This window comes from Oncorhynchus mykiss, chromosome 27 (genome assembly GCF_013265735.2).
Source record: "Oncorhynchus mykiss isolate Arlee chromosome 27, USDA_OmykA_1.1, whole genome shotgun sequence".
Classification (NCBI taxonomy): domain Eukaryota; kingdom Metazoa; phylum Chordata; class Actinopteri; order Salmoniformes; family Salmonidae; genus Oncorhynchus; species Oncorhynchus mykiss.
In genome coordinates, this window is record NC_048591.1 from 1,278,228 (window position 1) to 1,304,222 (window position 25,995).

The 25,995-nt window shown below is 43.3% G+C and overlaps 1 protein-coding gene across 1 annotated transcript; it reads left to right on the forward strand.

Annotated features, from left to right (window-relative positions):
* Window positions 1–12,357: 12,357 nt before the first annotated feature.
* Window positions 12,358–24,265, forward strand: gmnc (geminin coiled-coil domain containing). Its single transcript, XM_021587204.2, has 5 exons — window positions 12,358–13,446; window positions 14,175–14,349; window positions 14,652–14,740; window positions 22,099–22,215; window positions 22,400–24,265. The coding sequence occupies exons 1-5, from the start codon at window positions 13,444–13,446 to the stop codon at window positions 23,300–23,302; spliced, it is 1,287 nt and encodes a 428-aa protein (XP_021442879.1). The 5' UTR covers window positions 12,358–13,443; the 3' UTR covers window positions 23,303–24,265.
* The last annotated feature ends 1,730 nt before the right edge of the window (window positions 24,266–25,995 follow it).

Sequence of the window (25,995 nt, forward strand, 5' to 3'; positions counted from 1 at the left end):
GAACAAGCCACCCTTCTCCAGGCCATGGATGACGTATGCAATGACATCACGGCAGACCAGTGTCAGGCCTGGATTTGCCTTTGCCGAAGATTCTTCCCAAGATGTTTGGCTAATGAAAACATCCATTGTGATGTGGATGAGAACCTGTGGCCAAATCCAAAAGACAGGGTTGAGGGAAATATAGAAGTACAGTAATCAATCTTTTGTTTTTCTTTTTACAGTAAGCCAGGTGAGGAACACTGCAGTTGACCTATAACTGTTTTTTGATTCAAAGAAACCTACGTTGTGATTTTATTGTATTTCATCAATAATTCCACTGTGTCTGTAGTATTCTCTCTACTAGTTATTTTACAGTGATGTACACTGCTCAAAAAAATAAAGGGAACACTTAAACAACACAATGTAACTCCAAGTCAATCACGCTTCTGTGAAATCAAACTGTCCACTTAGGAAGCAACACTGATTGACAATAAATTTCACATGCTGCTGTGCAAGACAACAGGTAGAAATTATAGGAAATTAGCAAGACACCCACAATAAAGGAGTGGTTCTGCAGGTGGTGACCACAGACCACTTCTCAGTTCCTATGCTTCCTGGCGTAGAGGAGGCCGTAGGAGGGCAACAACCCAGCAGCAGGACCGCTACCTCCGCCTTTGTGCAAGGAAGAGAAGGAGGAGCTCTGCCAGAGCCCTGCAAAATAACCTCCAGCAGGCCACAAATGTACATGTGTCTGCTCAAACGGTCAGAAACAGACTCCATGAGGGTGGTATGAGGGCCTGACGTCCACAGGTGGGGGTTGTGCTTACAGCCCAACACCGTGCAGGACGTTTGGCATTTGCCAGAGAACACCAAGATTGGCAAATTCGCCACTGGCGCCCTGTGCTCTTCACAGATGAAAGCAGGTTCACACTGAGCACATGTGACAGACGTGACAGAGTCTGGAGACGCTGTGGAGAACTGCTGCCTACAACATCCTCCAGCATGACCGGTTTGGCGGTGGGTCAGTCATGGTGTGGGGTGGCTTTTCTTTGGGGGGCTGCACAGCCCTCCATGTGCTCGCCAGAGGTAGCCTGACTGCCATTAGGTACCGAGATGAGATCCTCAGACCCCTTGTGAGACCATATGCTGGCCCTGGGTTCCTGCTAATGCAAGACAATGCTAGACCTCATGTGGCTGGAGTGTGTCAGCAGTTCCTGCAAGAGGAAGGCATTGATGCTATGGACTGGCCCGCCCGTTCCCCAGACCTGAATCCAATTGAGCACATCTGGGACATCATGTCTCGCTCCATCCACCACAGCCTGTCCAGGAGTTGGCGGATGCTTTAGTCAAGGTCTGGGAGGAGATCCCTCAGGAGACCATCCACCACCTCATCAGGAGCAGGCCCAGGCATTGTAGGGAGGTCATACAGGCACGTGGAGGCCACACACACTACTGAGCCTCATTTTGACTTGTTTTAAGGACATTACATCAAAGTTGGATCAGCCTGTAGTGTGGTTTCCCACTTTAATTTTGAGTGTGACTCCAAATCCAGACCTCCATGGGTTGATAAATTTGATTTCCATTGATAATTTTTGTGTGATTTTGTTGTCAGCACATTCAACTATGCAAAGAAAAAAGTATTTAATAAGAATATTTCATTCATTCAGATCTAGGATGTGTTATTTTAGTGTTCCCTTTATTTTTTTGAGCAGTGTATTTGCATGTAGTAGTACAATGAAACATGCATCACATATTTTGTACTACAATATTTAATGATTGTTATGAACAACGACACAGTGAAACTTTCGGTATCTTGTGTGTGGGTGATCTAAATGAATGTTCATATGGTATTTCATGATAAATGAGTTATTTGAACCAATGATTCTGCAAGTGCAAGGTTTCTTTAAAGATATGAATGCACAATGCAATGTTTTGAGCATTGGACAGCCTGTATTACAAGTGACGACCGTTTTGAGTTTTGTGTCTAGAGTTTTGAAAAATGAAATTAGTGCCAAAGTGATTGTTAAAAACTGTAATTCATCTGATCCCTCTTCATAACATTCTGGAGTATATTCAAATTGCCATCATACAAACTGAGGCAGCAGACTTTGTGAAAATTCATATTTGTGTCATTCTCAAAACTTTTGGCCACGACTGTATGTACATTTTAAGTTGTCTATTGTTTTTGTCATATGTTTATGTTTGTCAAAAAAACTAAAGTACAATACAAATTACAAAAAAATAATTGCATTACTACAGATTGCTGGGGACTTCTACATTTTAAACCCGGATTTCCCGGGGAAACTGATAACTGATCATACTCTTCAAGGACAATCAAATGATTTATCGAACAGGTTGGGACCAACATGATTGAGTACCTGCACCAGGCAGAGGTGACAAGACCCTACCCATATATGTTGGCTCTTGAGGACTGCTCACAGCTGTTTACAGTCATTAGTGGACTGGCATTGTAGCAAGGTACACTGCTTGAGGCACTGTATGTGTGCTTCAAGTCCTATTATCAACTTTTCCACTGTAGCCCAGCATAGGACTTCCTACAGACCACGGTGTATCAGCTGCCAGGAACAGGATCCCCATAGTAAGACTGTGGCGAGCATGTTTTTTCCCCCCTGAACAATTATGTAACTGCCCTTGTAGTGTGAAAAGAGACAGGAGGAAGCGCAGCCCTCTTACTGATGTGTTCTTGTGAATTAATAGATCAATGGATGGATGAGTCATCAGTGTCTCATTCCAATGCTAATGTGCTCTTAAGGCACTATTTATAGCTCTGTTAAATGTACTTTTAGTTTGTTTGTTAATGCATTTGTGCTTGCTTTTTGCCTACGGTATGGTACGTGGCTCGTTTTTGCCTTTAGCTCTTCTACTGAAGCGCGTTCTGGTGCGCTTTCATTCTATCACATGTTATTTTAAATAAAAATGTTACAGTACATAATGGGGATTGTGAAAAAGTGCTTTATGAACGAAATACAGTTACTAAGTAATGAGTCATTAGTCCATGTCCTTAGTAGAGTGACCTTCAAATGTAAAATTTTACATTTGTTCTGTGTAACAATGTTTTAACTCGACCCAAATGTAGACAATTATTGTATGGCAAAGTGGCGTGGTGTGTGTGTGTGTGTGTGTGTGCTGTCACCTAAGACAACCAAAGTGTGTCAGTGAATGTGAATATCTATTGATTCGCTCTGACACTGTGATAGATAGATCTGTGTTAATAGCACTTAAGATAGACAGTGTCACACACGCATGTTTTGTTTTTCTGTGTTCGCAATCTGAGAGTGCACATCAAGTTCAATTGAGGCTTTAGTGTGATGTGTGGACTGTTTGGTTCATGAAATAACATAAATAAATTATAATAATCAATTATATCTTATGAAATCTTATCTTGTGAAATAATACATATTTAGACAATAGGGCTTTGTTTCAATCGGCTATTTAAAAAAATGACATTCTTGTGCATTCTCTGAAATGCAGGCAATAGAAATTAATTATTTGAAATTCTAAATCATATCTTGATTGTGTGCGTAGGAAAGGAAGGGGTTGGGATGGTAGAAAAGGCAAAAATATGCAAGCCAAATTGAAATTCGGATGACACTGAAAGGATTGCATAAACAATTACCCAACTGCTGGGTCAATCCATCAACCCAATATGCTTGGGTTTAGAGTGCATTCAGAAAGTTTTCAGACCCCTTGACTTATTTCACATTTTGTTATGTTACAGCCTTAATCTACAATGTATTTTTTTTTTAAATCCTCATTAATCTACACACAATATCCATAATGACAAAGTGAAAACTATTTTTGCAAATGTATTAAAAATGTGAAACAGTATTCAGACCCTTTGCTATGAGACTCAAAATTGAGCTCAGGTGAATCTTGTTTCAATTGATCATCCTTTAATATTTTTTCTTACCTTTATTTAACTAGGCAAGACAGTTAAGAACAAATTATTCTTTACAATGACAGCCTAGGAACAGTGGGTTGACTGCCGTGTTCAGAGGCAAAATGAGAGATTTCTACCTTGTCAGCTCAGGGATTTGATCCACCAACCTTTTGGTTACTGACCCAATGCTCTAACCACTAGGCTGGCTACCTGCCGCCTTGAGATATTGTTACAACTTGATTGGAATCCACCCGTGGTATATTCAATTAATTGGACATGATTTGGAAAGGCACACACCTGTCTATATAAGGTCTCACAGCTGACAGTGCATGTCAGAGCAAAAACCAAGCCATGAGGTCGAAGGAATTGTCCGTAGAGCTCTGAGACAGGATTGTGTCGAGGTACAGATCTGGGGAAGGGTACCAAAGAAAATCTGCAGCATTTGAGGTCCCCAAGAACACAGTGTTCTTCATCATTCTTAAATGGAAGAAGTTTGGAACCACCAAGAATCTTCCTAGACTATTTATCTTCCTGAGAAATCAGGGGAAAAGGGTTTAGGTCAGGGATGTAACAAAGAACCTTTCAGCATGACAATGATCCCAAACACACCGCCCGGGCAACGAAGGAGTGGCTTCGTAAGAAGCATTTCAAGGTCCTGGAGTGGCCTAGCCAGTCTCCAGATCTCAACCCCATAGAACATATTTGGAGGGAGTTAAAAGTCTGTGTTGCAGAGCAACAGCCCCAAAACATCAATGCTCTAGAGGAGATCTACATGGAGGAATGGGCCGAAATACTAGCAACAGTGTTGGCTGACTAAATACTTCTTTGCCCCAATGTATGTCTCAGATATAGGACCAACACTTCAGAACAAACTTCCTTTAGATTTTTTTGGGGACTATCTGATGTTCCATGTAGTGAATCTGTTATTCAATGTGTTTTATATGGAGTAATAGCAGTAAGGGCTCCCCCAGTTTAGACAGAGATTAGACTATTATGGGCTAAAAAGCTGTTTAAGTGTCTGTAGTTTCTTGGAGTCCCTGCTACTATTCTACAAGCATATCTGTCCTCCCTGTATCCTTTGACTGGCACTACTTTGATGTCAGCATGGTGGCAGCAGAATCACGCCCCGTCACGTGGGGGGGAGGGGGGGGGGGGGGGGGGGGGGGGGGGGGGGGAACACGTCCTGCAGGAACCAATATGTCTCTCCTACTCCAAACAAAAGGACCCGGTTTAGGGCTTCCCTTGCCAGTGGCATACCGCGATAGGGAAAGGGGGTCCTCCTAGGTCCTCGGCACGCCTGTGGGCAGCTGGGCTGGTCCGTTTGGGGGACGAGAAGGACTCATGCTCTGGGCCAGTGCAGGGCGGGGCACTCTCTGCATTGCTCTCTGGGGCTCTCTGGGAGCTGAGGGCTTAATTGGCACAGGGCTCTCAGCAGGTGACTATTGTTGAGATAAAAGAAGATTAGCAGCACGTCGCTAACTAACGGAGTAGGCCCTAGCCACAGCACTGATAGGTAACAGCCAGATATGGACAGTCACTGTGGAAGGAGGTTAATAATCATATATGGTCTGAGCAGGAGGAGTGGAGGGTTAACACCAAATGGAGTTAAGGAGGGGACAGGTGGAAGTTAAGAGGCCCCCCGTGAAGAAGTCAAGCGTGCCAGGCTGTGACTTTAGACACTCTCCACAGGTGCTTTTGAGAACACGTGGCGCACATTGTTGGACTATTATTGTAGACAACCCTGTTTATATTGGGGTAAATTAGCAAATAGTATGATGACACACACAACATGTATGGAGTAGGTTGCTGATTTGCATAATACGTGCCATAGCAGTCAATGGTTAACTTTGATGGTTCTTGAAAAGTTAGGTGCTTGCAAAGCCAGAGCTGTGGTATGTTGAAATGTACTAAGCCCATAGTTCACAGAATTTCTTGTTTGCATAAATGTTAATCGTTTAGGTAGCGGTCAGTGCTGGTGATTTAGACCTTGTCAACTAAGGTGAAATCCTAACTTGAAATGTATGTGCTTACCTCCTGACTCAAGCTTTGCACTTCTCCCATTGACATGAGCTGATCTAAAGTTAGGAATTGGCCCTTAATGGAGAACATCATACAGGTCATTAGCCTATGTTGTTACTCTAAACATAATTTAACACAGAACTTACCTTTGTTAACCTTCAATGGATCAATGGATTACTAATAATGGATTACTTCATCAGTCACTCCTCTTTTACTGAAACTCAGGCTGGGATTCAATCCGAGCCGCACTTTATACAGCCGACAATTCGGCTTCCAAAAGCGTTTCTCCCAAAATGTGCAGATGTTGCGTTATGGTAAACGCTGCACATGTCAGCTCAACCATAAATTACCTATACAAGTGGACTGCTCTATAGTTAGGCTTGGATAGAATCCTGGCATCAAATCTATAGTTTCTGGGGCCAACATGTTAACTCAGTGTGAGCCAGGCCTCATGCAGACAGGGAACAGTCCAAAAGGCCTGTTTACCACTTAACAACAGGTTGCAGGCAGCCAGAGTGGCCTGCTTGTTGCCCAACAAATCCATTGTCTGCAGCCCCCGTCATTAGAGCTCTCTGCAGGGGGGGGGTGCAGCAGAGAAAGGGCAGGCCGAGCTGACATCTGTGCCAGGGCCACGGGGTTAGACTCCCAGGTAGCCCACCTGTACAGCCTCGTTACTGGCCCTGAACACGGAGCAATTAACTGGCCAACTGGCTAAGAAGTAGGGGGGCTCCGAATGGATAGTATGTTAGTCACCCTCTAGCCGAAGATGGTGGGGAAGGTGGAGGGGTAGAGGAGTGGAGGGGGGATAGAGGTGGAGGTGTACAGGATATGGAGGGATAGACAGATGTAGAGATAGAGATGGATGGATGGATGGATGGACAGATGGACGGGTGGATGGAAGGGGGAGGGGGTGGTAAGGGGAGGGAGGGGTGGAGGGATATGGAATATATAGATGTAGAGAGAGCTATGAAGGGGTAAAGGAGTGGAGGTATGGATGGATGGATGGATGGATGGATGGATGGATGGATGGACGGATGGACGGATGGATGGAGGGGGTAAGGAGGGTGTTCAGGGGATGGAGGGGTGGAGGGATAGACAGATATAGAGATAGAGCTGTGAAGGGGTAAAGGAGTGAAAGGATGGATAGAGGGAGAGTGTGGTGAGGGGGGTATGGAGGGAGTTAAATGACAGTTCATGCAAATTACACAATTACTGAATGGTTTCCTTACCATGGAAGCAGTCTATGGACTAGGTACAGTATGACAGCAATCCATGCTTTGGTTTTGTTTAACTGGGCACTGCAAACTCAATGCAAGTCAATGGTACCGATATTAGACATTTTTCCAAATCATCCGAAAGTATCTCAAATGAATTGTATAGCTCAATGAAGGCACATAAAGTGCAAAAATATCTAATATCGGTAACATTGACAAATGCTAAAAAGGCAGCATTTAGTTTCAGTGGTCAGGTAAACAAAACCAAGGCATGGGTTGCTGTCAGACCTTGTCCATAGACTGCTTACAGCGTAAGGAAATCGATATGTAATTTGGATTAACTTTAAGGAGGTGGAGGGGCAGGGGAGGGGTGACTGAATCTGAGGATCTGACTGCTAACAATGGATATAAAGCAGTGTCCTGACTGTGGCCTCAACACTCCATTTCCACTGTCTGGACACACTTTCAGGATTCCCTGCTCGCGCACACATACACACACATGCACACACGCACATACATGCGCACGCATGACTGCATACACAAAGCGACACATATACAAACACGCACACTCACACAACCACTCACTCACTCACACATACTGTAAGGGTGCCTTCAAACCAAAATGCATTAAACGGTTGTCTGAATCAGTGGTGTGGTGGGGTGCAAAGAAATGATTAGCTAGAAACGGTGTTCTACCTTTTAAACAATTCTGATGGAAAATGCATTGAGGTCAAACTATGGATTTGGATGAGGAGAAGGGAGAATTTACCAGGGATAAGGGATGGATATGGGTATGAAAGACCAAAAAAAGTAAAGACAACATGCAGTAACTTTTTGCATGTATTCCTTATCACACCTTTGCTTGTATATAGTGACCAAACAGAAGATACATTTTTCTGCGTACAGTACATTATTTCCACAGATACAGTATGTTGAAACAGACCATGTTGATAAAAACATTTCATTAAAGAAACTACATCTGTTACAGGCAGAGCAGTTAAGTTACTTTATGTAGCTCATTCTTGAGTCGGACAAGTACAGAAAAATAATGATCCAAAATGATGCCGGCAGGAGGGCATAGGGCGGTGGTGGAGGGGAGAGGGACGAAAACAGTCATTAATTAAACACAAAGGCGCAATGACAACACTTTGGCCTTTTACTGCTAGTGGTTTATCTGGCACTAGTATAGCGCAAAGTGGCACAAAAATGCAGGGGATATGCAGAGCCTGAGGTCTTGCCGTAATAGTCCCCAGCTTCTGACACTCACAGAGTATATTGCTCCCCACCAGGGTTCATTCATTCTCCCACTTTCCTTCCTGCGTACCAATAATATCTACTTTCTTCTGAAGTATGCACTCATTCACTACTTCCCACGAACCTAAAAGCATTGGATTGGTGGAGCCATAGGCTAATGTTCCCACAAGTTGTAACGTGGGTCACATGTTCAGAATATGTGTGTATGATGACAGTCTGTTGTTTTGGATAAAGGCATCATAAATGACCATATTTGCAATGGTAGTACTAGGACTTTACATGAAAGGTTTCTAAACTCAGTTGCTTCAATTCAGTCAGATTTCCAAACAGGTACGTTGGCACACACAGAAATCCTTTGGCTATGTATAGTTTTACTTCAATGGCAAATGGGAGGGGGTGAGGATCTTAATCGGAGAGAGGGAAAAGAGGCAATGACGAGTGAAAGGAGAGAAGTTCTTATCCCTTTAATTGTCAGTTAGAGAGGATAGGAGTAAACACTAACACCCACGTCCCCCCACCTCCTCCTCCTCCTTTGCCCCCCCTGCTCCTCATCACCCCTGGAACACTTCACAAAGTCACTCTAAAACCCAGCAATTAAGACAGAAAGGACCAGCAAAACCCTCGGTGCCCACTTCTCCTGCCAAAGCAAAGCTTTGGCGAAACAAAAACAGGTTTTCGCTGCCTGCACAGCCCCTCCTCCTCTCTGCAACACTGAAAACAAAACAAAACCACACAGAGGACCACACTTAAAGGGCATGTAGAAGCTATTTCTAAAGGCCAGAAACGTATGTAATAGTAACTTAAATTATTAAGGCACCCCAAGAAAACATTCCCAAATTAAAAACTTAAAAACATTTTAATAAGACTGTAATATTGTTCGAAAAGTCAGCTCTAACAAATCAGCTCTAACTTCGGACACAGTCCCACAGCGGCAGTCAGCATCACACAGTGAGGAAATAAAAACCCATGCCCACCCTTTATATACTTGTGAAAAAAAGCAAAAATCACTAGGTTAGTGATGTGGAGCTAGCTAGCAATTGCATTTTTATTAACCAAAATGGCCAAGCTTTGCGTGGTAGCAGGGTGTAGCAACACTTGCTATGCAAATGTCAGTATGTCTCTATGGCCCGCAAATTAAACAGTTTGTAAAAAGTGGAATACATTTGTGAGAAGAAGGCGGGCGAATTTGGCATCTACTCCTCAATCTGCGGGGCACATTTCATCCTTGAGAACTTCCATGGCTATCAACAATGGAAGGAGGGCTACAGCAAAATGTTGTTGTTTTTTCAAAGTAGATGCTGTCCATATCAACAACATGGCTGCAGCACCAGCAGAGACAGAGCACTATAAGGGCTTCACCTGGTAAAATGAATGTGTCTGCCAGCTGTTGGTAACTAACGGCTGGTGCTGTCATTCTACAGATAGTACAAGCCTATGGGAAAAGAACAGTTTTGGTTGCGATGGAGGTCAATGTTTCTGTATAGAACCCTGTGGCTGGGGCTGAAACTGTGTGTGTGTCTATATATGTGGATGGCGAGCTAAACCGAAATGGCCATGTATTCAATCGTGGATCTGGTGGCATTTCGGACAAAGGACACAGGTTTTCTTTAGAGAGATGGATTGTGGATTTTGCTCAATGGGAAAGTTTATTTCTGGAGCTTGACACATAAGTTGTGTTTTGGGAGCTGCTGGCTGTCTGCACTTGGGCTCTCTGTGTCTATGGACGGCTCGTTGGATGGTGTCTGTGGTGCTAGGGGAGTTTTCTATAGAGCCTTCTTGCGAGCTAAATTTAAATGTGACGCTTTGGTCATGGATCTGATCGCGGATCTGGGGTAATTCAGGAGAAGTCCCAGAGACAGGCTTTCTTTAGAGGGGTGGATTGTGGATTTTGATCAATGGGAGATTTTGTTTTTTTTATCTAAGGATCGATGTTGTCACAGTTGCTTCTTGCTGAAGAGGCATCAGCTAACGTTAGCCTGCTATAGCTAGCTATCCTCTATCTCCGTTTCTGTTTCTTTTTCTTTCTAGCTTTCAAAATAAGTGAGATAGATTGTGTTTGTGTGCTGCCATATGTCGATAACAGCTAAGATTGCCACTGGTATAGGCTAGTAAATATCCTAAAGCTAGCCAGCTAGACAGTGATAGCTGATAGCTCAAACCAGGGAGAGAGGGAGGAGAGAATACACTTTCTGTTTCATCTGCTGCTGGCATGATAACGTTCACTCAAATAGGTTTTTCCACATGTAATTGATTAAATTAGATTTTTATCCTATAAAGATTGCTATTGTGTAAATATGTTGTGAATAGTGTAGAAAAATCCTCACAGACGTGTTCCATACTTAAACACATCAGCTTATCATGTACAGTAGGCTCACCGTGTGAGTCATCAAAATTACCATCTTGCGTTCGGGCCTTTCCAGTAGTCTTCGTGGTTTTTATGTGTGGGGAGGCAAACATTTGTAAACTAACAACACATTTTTCAAGTTAGAACCCATGTATATTAGTTAATATACAGCACCAACTATATAAATATCTGATACAATAGGATCCATTATATGCTACTGGTCTGAAACAAGGGTATGTGTGTGTGTGTGCGTGTGTGCGTGCGTGCGTGTGTGCCTGCCTGTCTGTCTGTCTAAAAAATAAAAAACAGAAATACCTTGTTTACATAAGTGACATTCAGACCCTTTGCGATGAGCCTCGAAATTGAGATCAGGTACATCCTGTTCCCATTGATCATCCTTGAGATGTTTCTACAACTTGATTGGAGTCCACCTGTGGTACATTCAATTGATTGGACATGATTTGGAAAGGCACACACCTGTACACAAGGTCCCACAGTGAACAGTGCAGGTCAGAGCAAAAATCAAGCCATGAGTTCGAAGGAATTGTCTGTACAGCTCCGAGACAGGATTGCGTCGAAGCACAGATCTGGGGAAGGGTACCAAAAAATGTCTGCAGTATTGAAGGTTCCCAAGAACACAGTTGCCTCCATCATTCTTAAAAGGAAGAAGTTTGGAACCACCAAGAGTCTTCATAGAGCTGGCCTCCTGGCCAAACTGAGCAATCGGGGGAGGGCCTTGCTTGGTCAGGGAGGTGAACAAGAACCCGATGGTCACTCAGATAGAGCTCCAGAGTTCCTCTGAGGAGATGGGAGAACCTTCCAGAAGGACAACCATCTCTGCAGCACTCCACCAATCAGACCTTTATGGTAGTGCGGCCAGAGGGAAGCCTCTCCTCAGTAAAAGGCACATGACAGCCTGCTTGGATTTGCCAAAAGGCACCTAAAGACTCTCAGACCATGAGAAACAAGATTCTCTGGTCTGAATATACCAAGATTGAACTCTTTGGCCCGAATGCCAAGCGTCACTGGAGGAAAGCATGGTGGTGGCAGCATCATGCTGTGGGAATGTTTTTAAGCGGCAGAGACTGGGAGACTAGTCAGGATCGAGGCAAGGATGAACGGAGCAAAGTACAGAGAGATCCTTGATGAAAACCTGCTCCAGAGTGCTCAGGACCTCAGACTGGGGCGAAAGTTCACCTTCCAACAGGACAATGACCCTAAGCACACAGCCAAGACAATGCAGCTGTCCTTGAGTGGCCCAGCCAGAGCCCAGTCTTGAACTTGATTGAACATCTTTGGAGAGACTTGAAAATAGCTGTGCAGCGATGCTCCCCATCCAATATTACAGAGATTGAGAGGATCTGCAGAGAGAATGGGAGAAACTCCCCAAATACCGGTGTGCCAATCTTGTAGCGTCATACCCAAGAAGACTCAAGGATGTAATCGCTGCCAAAGGTGCTTCAACAAAGTGCTTTGTAAAGGACTTAGTTCTGTGGCTTAGTTAGTGAATTCTTATGTAAATGTGATATTTCAGGGGGGTTTTGTATATACATTTGCAAAAATGTCTAAAAGACTGTTTTTGCTTTGTCATTAAAGGGTATTGTGTGTAAATTGATGAGGACAAATGCAAATAAGACTGTAATATAACAAAAATATGAACAAAGTCAAGTGGTCTGAATACTTTCCGAATGCACTGTATGTGCAAATATAATCATGAGGTGTGAGGGTAATGATAATAAACATTACAGAAACTAGATTGCTATGAATTGCAACCATTAAAGGTCATGAACAGTCAACATCAGATTTTTTTTCAAACATCTTTTCAAACATCCTGTTGGTAGTTAGCCATGATAGAAACATTTATTTTCAGAATGACTGTTCAGGATATTTAAGCTATCATGCAATATGACACTGAGGATGGAATGTCTCACTAACTCATTCCTCATTCTCTGGAACATGTATGTAGCCAACAGTCTATTGCTCAATTGATCTAATGCATAGTTGAAGCTAGAAATCATTTAGAAAATATACCACCAGCATCATTACAATAAATACAGTACACCCCTACCCTCTCCCTCCTCCTTCCTCAAATCTGCCCCTCCCTTCTCTCTCTCTCTTACCTCATGTCTCATACAATGCCATGTTAATGTGTCACTCAAAGGTATGTTCCTGTCTTTTAACTGCCAGTTGAGTTGAGGTGGGGGTATATGCATGTCTACCCATGACAGACGATTCATTCCCCATGTCTATCTGTTCTTGGTTTAAACATTAACTCTGCGCCATCCAATGGATGCAGTCCCGTGCACAGATGCCCTAAGATTATTTTTATCTCTCCATCATATCTCCTTCTGAGCAGAATTACTTGATCATGAGGCTATATACTCATGCACCTTGCAAAATACAATAAGCATCAGTGTAGGCTATTACATTAAGAGACGTGCTTAACAACGCATCTTGATTCGTTCTTATTAAATGAAACAAGCGGCGCAGATGTGGATCACCAAGACTCCAACTGTCCAATATCACACGTCACAAGTTTGACAGCTTTAGATCGTCAAATCAGATTGCTTGGAGAGAGGGGATAGAGCTCAGGCTTTACTGCTACTGCAAAATTAAGATTAGTTATAGTCTACTTACTCACCTCCCCCAACCCACACAGCAGTTCTCCTTACAGGTTCGGAGCGTTCCCCGAGCCCCACACGCGCCCTACTCCGTGTGGCCCTACCTTCACCATGGTGAGTGTCTTGGTCACATAATTTGACAGTTAAACATGTATGTATGTCTTGTTGTCCATTTTCCTAATAATATGGACTTTATTGTTGTGTTAGTGTTCATCAGCGCATGGTGACCATGATGCGTATTTTTACGCACAGTGTTCACCGGCAATTTGGTGCATTTGCAGATTTGCATGTGACTCGTTTTGTAAATACATTTGATTCAAGTTTTGTAAAACAGCGTAGCCTACCTACAATGTGGACTGAAGTGCTGAGATTTTGTGAGCGGGAGTCATGATCGAGAATTTGCACAGTCTGGATAAGGCAGACGCAACAGGTAGATAGATAGATCATGTTGATCGCTATAACTCTCGAGGAACTTTATCCGTATATCACATTACGGCATGAGAAATTATGGATTGCTTGTGGCGTTGATATAATTATTCAGTTATATTTACATCTGATAGTGTGTTTATTCAATCTGACTGTAATTCACATCAAATAAGGATGTTGCATCTAAGCTTCATTGAAGCCAATTTATTTAATAGTTCCATGCTATAAAGTAAGAGACAGAGAGAGAGTTCACAATTTATCACCATTTATCACAATTAATCACATCTGTCTGCATTAGGTGATGGATTATTGTCACAATTGATCATTATGAATATGTTATAATATACAATTACGACTTTTATTGATAAACGTTCACTTTATTGATGAGGTATCCCTCCTGCCTATTTGTTTTACAGAGCACTGCCCTGACTTGTCAAGATCTGAGCTTTGTAGGGGGCCAACTCTACAACTGCCCTTACCCAGCCCCAACGTCGGCAGACAGTGTTGACGTTTCCACGGTGACTGTGGCCTCCTTTTGGGCCGCTGGTCCCCCGGACGACACAGCATGCCAGCACGAGCCAACACAGCGGGGTAAGTCTGTTGAAATTAAAATTTACTTCGCAGTGATATGCCAGGTTCAGCGTGAGCCTCCATGTGGCTGGCTCGTTTCTCACTGGAATTTTCCTCATTTGGATAGCAGATAGTAGGATTGATTTAAAATCACATCCCAAGGCTTCTGTTTATTTTTCTTCAAATTATTATTTTATTTTCTCTACTGTACACATTACTTACTCATTTAGGCCCAGCTATCACAGGCCTTTACTGCTATTTGCTGCAATTATTGTTGTATTTCTGATATTTAGGGCAATGTCTCTGTATTCTCTCCAAACTAGAACTCTACTCTTGCTTGGACTTTGGGACCTCTCGACCTGACCCAATCTGGACTGACCACCTGTCACCACATTTGCAGAGAAACAAGCAGGTAGCTATTTACACTAACAAAACTGGAGAGTTTCTTCAGGTGCTACCTGTGTGCAGGGGCATAGGTGTTACCTGTGTACAGGGGCAATTACATGTGCTACCTGTGTACAGGGGCATAGGAACAGGGGGACAGGGGGGACATCTCCCCCCAATGTTAGAAGCAGGTCAAATGCCCCCGATCTCAATAATAAAATAAATACAGCAATTCACAAGACTTAAAAAAAAAAAAAATTCTCACCAGATTCATTGAGGAACTTTTATTTTGAAAAGGCCTCTGCTGCTGGAATGTGAGTCACTTCCCCCACCTCCACTGACTGCTTCATTCTCACTCTCGGTTGATACAAGCATTGTGGCAGTGTGTGAGTGAGAGAAGAATCACTGTGCAGCACCACCATCATTGCACTTGGAAAAGTAATTGTTGTTGGCATCAACAAAGTACGTTTAAGTAAAAAGTGTACAAAAGGGCCGAATAATGGCGCTGGAGATGATGGCTACGTTTTACGTGCTCATAACCAACTGTGCTATTTTTTTTTGTTTGTTGTTTTTTTTACTTATTTTGTACATAATGTTGCTGCTGCCGTCTTTTATGACCAAAAATAACTTCTGGGCTTCAGAACAGCGATTACTCACCTCAAACTGGAAGAAGCTTTTTCCTTTAACGAGTCCGACACGAATGATATACTACTTTCTAGGGAACAGGCCCAAATCCCCATCATTTGCGTGAAAAAAAGGCAGATTAAAAGGGGACAGAGTCAGGCTGCCTTCTGAGAATTCGTAGGTGAGCAAGTAAACACCCACTTCCATCCGTTGTATTGGCCAATGTGCAATCATTGGTAAATAAAATTGATGAACTACAATCAAGATTAGCCTACCAACAGGACATTAAAAACTAATATTTTATGTTTCACGAGTCTTGGCTGAACGACAACACAGATAATATGGAGCTGGCGGGATTTTCCACGCACCGGCAAAACAGAGAAGCTACGTCTAGTAAGATGAGGGGTGGGGTTGTGTGTATATTTGTCAATAACAGCTGGTGCGCAATGTCTAATATTAACCATGCACCGGCAAAACAGAGAAGCTATGTCTGGTAAGACGAGGGGTGGGGTTGTGTGTCTATTTGTCAATAACAGCTGGTGCGCGATGTCTAATATTAAAGAAGGCTCGAGGTATTGCTCGCCTGAGGTAGGGTACCTTATAATAAGCTGTCGACAACACTATCTACCAAGAGAGTTCTTATTTATATTATTCGTAGCCATCTATTTACCACCAAAAACCGATGCTGGCACTAAGAACACACTCAACCAACTTTATAAGGCCAAAAGCAAACAAGAAAATGCTCATCCAGTGGCGGCAATCCTAGTGGCCGGGGACTTTAATGCAGGCAAACTTAAATCCGTTTTACCTCATTTCTACCAGCATGTCACATGTGCAAACAGAGGAAAAAAGACTAGACCACCTTTACTTCTCACACAGAGATGCATACAAAGCTCTCCCCCGCCCTCCACTTGGCAAATATGACCATAATTCTATCCTCCTGATTTCTGCTTACAAGCAAAAACCTAAATCAGGAAGTACCAGTGACTCGCTCAATATGGAAGTGGTCAGATGACGCGGATGTTACGCTACAGGACCATTTTGCTAGCACAGACTGGAATAAGTTTACGGATTCATCCAATGGCATTGAGGAGTATACCTCAATGCCACCTCAAATCAAATCAAACTTTATTTGTCAAATGCACCGAATACAAATTAAATTAAATGTATTTATATAGCCCTTCTTACATCAGCTGATATCTCAAAGTGCTGAAACCCAGCCTAAAACCCCAAACAGCAGGCAATGCAGATGTAGAAGCACGGTGGCTAGGAAAAACTCCCCAGAAAGGCCAAAACTTAGGAAGAAACAAAGAGAGGAACCAGGCTATGAGGGGTGGCCAGTGCTCTTCTGGCTGTGCCAGGTGGAGATTATAACAGAACATGGCCAAGATGTTCAAATGTTCATAAATGACCAGCATGGTCAAATAATAATAATCACAGTAGTTGTTGAGGGTGCAACAGGTCAGCACCTCAGGAGTAAATGTCAGTGGCTTTTCATAGCTGATCATTGAGAGTATCTCTACTGCTCCTGCTGTCTCTAGAGAGTTGAAAACAGCAGGTCTGGGACAGGTAGCACGTCCAGTGAACAGGTCAGGGTTCCATAGCAGAACAGTTGAAACTGGAGCAGCAGCACGGCCAAGCGGACTGGGGACAGCAAGGAGTCATCATGCCAGTTAGTCCTGAGGCATGGTCCTAGGGCTCAGGTCCTCTGAGAGAGAGAAAGAAAGAAAGAGAGAAAGAAAGAAAGAGAGAATTAGAGAGAGCATACTTAAATTCACACAGGACATCGGATAAGACAGGAGAAATACTCCAGATATAACAGACTGACCCTAGCACCCCGACACGTAAACTACTGCAGCATAAATACTGGAGGCTGAGACCGGAGGGGTCAGGAGACATTGTGGCCCCATCCGATGATACCCCCGGACAGGGCCAAACAGGCAGGATATAACCCCACCCACTTTGCCAAAGCACAGCCCCTACACCACTAAAGGGATATCATCAACCACCAACTTACCATCCTGAGACTAGGCCGAGTATAGCCCACAAAGATCAATGCCACGGCAAGGGGGGGCGCCAACCCAGACAGGAAGACCACGTTAGTGACTCAACCCACTCAAGTGACGCACCCCTCCTAGGGACGGCATGGAAGAGCACCAGTAAGCCAGTGACTCAGCCCCTGTAATAGGGTTAGAGGCAGAGAATCCCAGTGGAGAGAAGGGAACCGGCCAGGCCGAGACAGCAAGGTTCCGTTCACCTTCACCTGGGCCAGACTACACTCAATCATAGAACCTACTGAAGAGATGAGTCTTCAATAAAGACTTAAAGGTTGAGACCGAGTCTGCGTCTCTCATATTGGTAGTGAGACCATGTTATTAAGGGAATTTTTTATCAATAATGACTAATTATGTATACATTTCAATCAGAACTGATTAATCAGAATACTATTATATTACTGTATATGTATGAATTTTCTTTATAATCCTAGTACTGAATATAATGTGTGTAAATATAATCAAGAATTAGAACAATGACTGTCTGTTCCTTGGTAGAAATGAATTAACTATATCGCCAGGCTGGCTAGAATGCTTATCTACACATGCTGACTGACCTTGGCTCTAGACGATGTGGGAAGGCTTGAGAACTATACAGCCTTTGGAACAGTTAGAAAACGCTGACGTCATTTTCAGTTTATTACCTGTGGTAAAATGTATCATGGGCAGTACTCTCGAGAATACATGCAGCTGGTTGATTTCAAAGACTGGTCTCTGTCCATTTTATACAAATAAGAGTCTTACAAATTCTTATGAATTGACAGAGTGTTTAATTTTGATTGGGTATTAAAACATAGAGGAATTTAATTCCTGTAACAGACCATTCCATAAAAATGGAGCTCTATAGGAGAAAGCCCTGCCTCCAGCTGTTTGCTTAGAAATTCTAGGGACAATCTTGTGACCGTAGCGTACGTGTAGGTATGTACGGCAGGACCAAATCGGAAAGATGGGTAGGAGCAAGCCCATGTAATGCTTGGTAGGTTAGCAGTAAAACCTTGAAATCAGCTCTTGCCTTAACAGGAAGCCAGTGTAGGGAGGCTAGCACTGGAGTAATATGATCACATTGTTTGGTTCTAGTCAGGATTCTAGCAGCCATATTTAGCACTAACTGAAGTTTATTTAGTGCTTTATCCAGGTAGCCGGAAAGTGAAGTGACGAAAGTGACGAAAGCATAGATACATTTTTCTGCATCATTTTTGGACAGAAAATGTAGGATTTTTGCAATGTTACGTAGATGGAAAAAAACTGTTCTTGAAACAGTCTTGATATGTTCGTCAAAAGAGAGATCAGGGTCCAGAGTAACGCCAAGGCCCTTCACAGTTTTATTTGAGACGACTGTACAACCATCAAGATTAATTGTCAGATTCAACAGAAGTTATCTTTGTTTCTTGGGACCTAGAACAATCATCTCTGTTTTGTCCGAGTTTGAAAGTAGAACGTTTGCAGCCATCCACTTGCTTATGTCTGAAACACAGGCCTACAGTGAAGGCAATTTTGGGGCTTCACCATGTGTCATTGAAATGTACAGCTATGTGTCACCCGCATAGCAGTGAAAGTTAACATTATGTTTCCAAATGACATCACCAAGAGGTAAAATATATAGTGAAAACAATAGTGGTCCTAAAACGAAACCTTTAGGAATACCGACATTTACAGTTGAAACCATCCACAGAGACAAACTGATATCTTTCCGACAGATAAGATCTAAACCAGGCCAGAACTTGTCTGTGTAGATCAATTTGGCCTTCCTATTTCTCCAAAAGCATGTGTGATCGATGGCAGCACTAAGCAGCACTAAGGTCTAGGACCACGAGGACAAATGCAGAGCCTCGGTCTGACGCCATTAAAAGGTAATTTACCATGTTCACAAGTGCAGTCTCAGTGCAATGATGGGGTCTAAAACCAGACTGAAGCATTTCGTATACATTGTTTGTCTTCAGAATACAACAAGTGTAGACCTTACCGTGAAATGCTTACTTAGAAGCTTTAAACCAACAGTGCAGTTCAAGAAGAGTTAAGAAAATATTTACCAAATTAACTAAAGTAAAAAATAAAAAAATAAAAAAAGTTACACAGTAATACTCAGTTTTATGCTCGCTTCGAGGCAAGCAACACTGAAGCATGCATGAGAGCACCAGCTGTTCTGGACGCCTGTGTGATAACGCTCTCGATAGCCGATGTGAGTAAGACCTTTAAACAAGTCAACGTTCACAAAGCCGCGGGGCCAGACAGATTACCAGGACGTGCACTCAAAGCATGCGCGGACCAACTAGCAAGTGTCTTCACTGACATTTTCAACCTCTCCCTGACAGAGTCTGTAATACCTACATGTTTCAAGCAAAATCTGGACCCCTACAAGTCAGCCGGGCAAGACAATCTGGACCCTCTCTTTCTAAAATTATCTGCCAAAATTGTTGCAACCCCTATTACTAGCCTGTTCAACCTCTCCTTCGAAAAGTCTGAGATCCCTAAAGATTGAAAAGCTGCCGCGGTCATCCCCCTCTTCAAAGGGTGAGACACTCTAGACCCAAACTGCTACAGACCTATATCTATCCTACTCTGCCTTACTAAGGTCTTCGAAAGTCAAGTTAACAAACAGATTACTGACCATTTAGAATCCTACCGTACCTTCTCCGCTATTCAATCTGGTTTCCGAGCTGGTCATGGCTGCACCTCAGCCACGCTCAATCAAGGTTCTAAACAATATCATAACCGCCATCGATAAGAGACAATACTGTGCAGCCGTATTCATCGACCTAGCCAAGGCTTTCGACTCTGTCAATCACCACATTCTTATCGGCAGACTCAACAGCCTTGGTTTCTCACATGACTGAGTGGTTCACAAACTACTTCTCTGATAGAGTTCAGTGTGTTAAATCGGAGGGGCCTGCTGTCCGGACATCTGGCAGTCTCTATGGGGTGCCACAGGGTTCATTTCTCGGGCCAACTCTCTCCTCTGTATACATCAATGATGTCGCTCTTGCTGCTGGTGATTCTCTGATCCACCTCTACGCAGACGACACCATTCTGTATAGTTCTGGCCCTTCTTTGAGCACTGTGTTAACTAACCTCCAGACGAGCTTCAATGCCATACAACTCTACCTAGGTGTATGGTTAGACTGTAAACTCTTCTTCCAGACTCACATTAAGCATCTCCAATCCAAAATTAAATTTAGAATCGGCTTCCTATTTCACTCATGCTGCCAAACATACCGTCGTAAAACTGACTATCCTAACGATCCTCGACTTCGGCGATGTCATTTACAAAATAGCCCCCAACACTCTACTCAGCAAATTGGAGGCAGTCTATCACAGTGTCATCCCTTTTGTCACCAAAGCCCCATATACTACCCACCACTGAGACCTGTATGCTCTCGTTGGCTGGCCCTCGCTTCATACTCGTCGCCAAACCAGCTGGCTCCAGGTCGTCTACAAGTCTTTTCTGGGTAAAGCCCCGCCTTATCACAGCTCACTGGTCACCATAGCAGCACCCACCCATAGCACGCGCTCCAGCAGGTACATTTCACTAGTCACCCCCAAAGCCAATTCCTCCTTTGGCCGCCATTCCTTCCAGTTCTCTGCTGCCAATGACTGGAACGAACTGCAAAAATCACTGAAGCTGGAGACTCATATCTCCCTCACTAACTTTAAGCACCAGCTGTCAGAGCAGCTCACAGATCACTGCACCTGTACATAGCCCATCTGTAATTGCCCATCCAACTACCTCATCCCCATACTGTATTTTGTTTTTTTGGTCCTTTGCACCCCAGTATCTCTACTTGCACCTTCATCTTCTGCACATCTATCACTCCAGTGTTTAATTGCTATATTGTAATTACTTCGCCACTATGGCCTATTTATTGCCTTATCTTTACCTCATTTGCACACACTGTATGTAGACTACTGTATTATTAACTGTATGTTTGTTTATTCCATGTGTAACTCTGTGTTGTTGTATGTGTCAAACTGCTTTGCTTTATCTTGGCCATCTCGCAGTTGTAAATGAGAACTTGTTCTCAACTAGCCTACCTGGTTATATCAAGGTTAAATAAAAAAAATAAAAAAGGTCTACACTTGTTGTATTCGGCGCATTTGACAAAGTTTGATTTGATTAGTATGAATGTGAATAAACTTTGATATGTTGGAACGAACATGAGCTTTCTCCTGGGTAGTAGCTAGTTCGAATTTACATTTAAGGTTTTAGTCATTTTTGTTGTGTCATGTTTTATCTAACTAGCTAACGCTAGGTTTAATCCAACTAGCTAACTTCTGGTTGTGTGAAAAACTGATAGTTAGTCTAGGCAGCTATCTAAACATGTAGTAATCATGGCCGAATAACGACCTCCAGGTGGCCCCCATTGATTTTGCTAGTCACTTTTTCTCAGATATCATTAAAATGACAAAAGTCATGGCAAAATGTGTAGAATTGCAGGAAATTAGCTTTAAAACCACAAACATTGTTTCTCCACCTCATTGCAAAATGGGTAGAATTGCAGGAAATGTGTGATAACAAAATGTGTCGAATTGCAGGAAATTCACTTTAAAACCAAATTTTTTCATTTTGCCGTCAAGAGTGGGGCCACTAAAATGGATTTTTCATCATCATCTTCTTCTTCTTCTTCTTCTTCTTCTTCAAATGAGTAAATAAAATAATGAATATATAATTTGTACTGTAGATACTTACACATTTGTCTTTTATTTTCCTAAGCTTCAAGACACGTTGATACAGAGAGAGGGGGAACTGGCAAGACTGCATGAGGAAAATAACAAACTCAAAGAATTCTTAAACTCTTCATTTGTGAAAACGTTGGAGGAAAAAACAAAGGTAATTACTTCATAATCAAAGATTATTCATGACTGATTGATTGATTCATTTCAGCTGAATGTATCTCTAGTTATCCCTAAATGTAGCATAATAAGTGTGCCCTTTGTAAAGCCCAATTTCCCAGTATATAGAGGTGTAGTTTCTCTCAAACAGCCTCCTTACTTGTGTTCCTCCTTTTCCATAGAGACTTCTCTCTGCTCAGAGTGGCGATAGGAGGAGGAACCGGAAGCGGAATTCCGAAATCCAGAATCTGCATGGTGTTGGAGAATTCCGGAACCTCAGTGCCAGTCAGCTTCTCCTTGGTTCTCAGGTGAAACGGACCTGCCGGAACTTGTCCCTGCAGTTCTGTTCAGAAGAGGAGCTAGCCAGCACCCCGCCTGTGGACCTGTGGATCCTGCAGACCTTGGGCCTGAAGGACGAGGACACCATCGATACAACATCCACTGAATACAGCTTTAACTCCTCCATTGACTCCCTCACCAAATGCAGCACCATCACAGACTCCTCTGGTGACTACTGCCAAACAACCGATCATAAATCCACCGCTTATGACACACCTACTGATGGCCCTGGTCATGGTGCCAGTGTAGGACTGTACACTGATTACTGCTTTAACACCAACAGTGACTACAGTGTCTCTACAGACTCCGTCTCTAACTTCACTGGAACTGTGCCCTCTACTCCATACAGCCCTAGCATAGAAGTCACCCCCAATTTCCAGGCCACCCCTTATGAAGCCCCACTGCCCCAATTAGTCAACACTCTCTCGTCAATTGACCCAATACAGCCATTCAGGCCCATCTTAGCCTCCTCTCCCAACCTGTCTCAGGACAGTAGTCCAGGGCTGTACCACACTCCCAGCCCTCACTACCGTAGCCCCTCCAGTCCTGTAGGGGGTGATGTGACGACTCAGTACCCTGAACTGTCTACCCCTCGTGGCCGGACAGAGCTAGCTTTCAGCATGTCCCTAAACCCTTCCAGCAGCGTCAGACTCAAGACACACAGCTTTCCTCAGGGACAGGCCTTCGTCCGCAAGGACACCCTGGGAGGCTGGAACTTCACCTGGGTCCCCAAACAAGGCCCATAAGCCTCATTTATATCCTACGGACAGACGCAAGACCTACAATAAGCTATGCAAAATAGCGACCCTGCGTAGTTGCGTAGCAAGAGTAAGCAAACGTGCAGCCCCGTGATTTGTAACAAGATACAAATAACTAGACGCAAATACGCAGGATCGCCATTTTGCGTAGGTAACTATGTTTGTGCATAGGCCTGAAGGAAAAGCATAAGAGGTGCTAATCCAAAGGACGATGGATAACTTGCTGTTCTGAAAGAGAGAATGACTGCCACAGAGACAATTGCCCTTGTTGCGATAAAACACTGTTAACCATAGAAAAGTAAAACACTGCCCTGTACCCTTCAGCTGCATACACATAACTGGAAAAAACAGCCTTAAAGCAGCAGTGCAGTTTGGCAAAGTCACACTGCCTAGTACTTACAGCCTTGAGCACTTTGAACACTTCACCTGTACTGTAGAATAACAACACGAAGTTTACAGATAGTAAACAGGTTGTAAAATGTAGCCTGTAGAAGTTGATCAAATTTACCTCTAAGCTATAACAATGTTATTAATGAGACATTAATAAGACAGCTGCCTGACAAAAGTGCCCGACAGAAGTCTACTAGTTTAATTTGAATGTGTAAATAATCCTACTACATATTAACCCTACTTTGAGTGTTAATGACGTTATAGGGAACAGAGTTTTTCTTAGTCAGTTCAAATGGTCAGTGAAAACTTGTGATGCTAGCAATCAGGGCTCAATCAAATATGGCACAGCATCTGACCAGTACCCAAGGACACGCTCCCTAGATTTACACCATGGATACACTAATTTGACCAAAAGTATGTGGACGCTGATCGTCAAACATCTCATTCCAAAATCATGGGGATTAATGTGGAGTGGGTCTCCCTTTTGCTGCTATAACAGCCTCCGCTCTTCTGGGAAGGCTTTCCACTAGACGTTGGAACATTGTTGCGGGGACTTGCTTCCATTCAGTCACGAGCATTAGTGAGGATGGGCACTGATGTTGAGCGATTAGGCCTGGCTCGCAGTCGGCGTTCCAATTCATCCCAAAGGTGTTCGATGGGGTTGAGGTCAGGGCTTTACACCACTCCAGCAAGCTTTACACCACTCCAGCCGTGACTTGGCATTGCGCATGGTGATCTTAGGCTGTGTGCGTTTACTCGGCCATGGAAACCCATTTCATGACGAACAGTTCTTGTGCTGATGTTGCTTCCAGAGGCATTTTTGGAACGCGGTGGTGAGTGTTGCAACCGAGGACAGACGTTGTTGCTCCTGTACGTTTCCACTTCACAATAACAGCCCTTACAGTTGAACGAAGCAGCTCCGGCAGGGCAGAAATTTGACAAGCTGACTTGTTGGAAAGGTGGCATCCTATGACATTGCCATGTTGAAAGTCACTGAGCTCTTCAGTAAGGCCATTCTACTGCCAATGCTTGTCTATGGAGATTGCATGGCTGTGTGCTCGATTTTATACACCTGTCAGCAACAAGTGTGGCTGAAATAGCTGAATCCAGCAATTTGAAAGGGTGTCCACATACTTTTGTATATATAGTGTATCTATGGTGTATAGGGAGCTTTTCCTGCTGTTTGAAAAAAAACCTGGTCCTACTGAAAGCGTTTTACACACTGCCGACAAAAACTAGAGTAAAATGTGCCCTTCCAGTCACTACAAACCCCTGTAATACACTGTCTCTTGAGTTTATATGTACACAATGTGATTTTATAATTTTGTAAGTTGACCTGAGTTTGTGATCAAAAAAAGAAATACTGATTAGCAATTTTTCTGTGAATTTTGTTCCACATACTTTGACATAATCTATTTTAAACCCAGTTTGATCACATTTCACACGCTTTTTTGAAACCCTTTATCCCATGATGGTGATGGTTTTAGATTTAGCCACTGTACAAGAGTGGTCTTCACAGGACCAGTGGAATCCGCATCTTTTCATTGCTCAACCCCTTTAAAACATTTTTGTGGATATGATTCCTTTTCTCTCTTGAACCTTTTTTCATATGGCTCATTGGCTAATTATCATGTCTTGTAGGCAGTACGTGTGTTTGAACTGCATCAATGCTGAACAAGCTGAGTAAAAATGTTGTCATAAGACTAGTTTGAGAACCAATAGATTGCCACAAGACAAGTCGTCTGAAACTTAATGGCATAAGGATGGAACAAAGTCCTTGGACTTCAGATTGAGATATAGTCACACCAAGCCAACCATTTTTTGTGAAGGAATGGTTCAGTCTAATTATTGGATAGAACAGACATATAGAGAAACAATAGAGCAGACAGTGTGCAGAAATAGCAGTGGGCTCGATTCGAACCCATGCTGCAGCGTTATATCTGATCAGAAGGAGTCTGCCTAGACAGCTAGACCACCCTAGGCCACACCCAGCCAACCTTGTTACAGGGATGACCTGCCATGCTACATTAACTAAGCTCACTCCGGCACCTGTCTCTCCACACTTTCCAGGAGCTTTTTGTTCCCCTTTAATAAAAAACAAAAGACGACCAGCAGCTCCTGGGAGAGATACCCACCCTGATCCGCCCACCAAGGTAACGATGGGCTACATCCCCTGGGGTGGAAAGACGGGATACACCCCCCCCTCTCGGGCTCCCTTGAGAGCTTACGGAGTCTGAGGGAAAGTTCAGTCTCAGAGTTAGCCATGGTGGTGCATGAGCGAGTGGTCTATC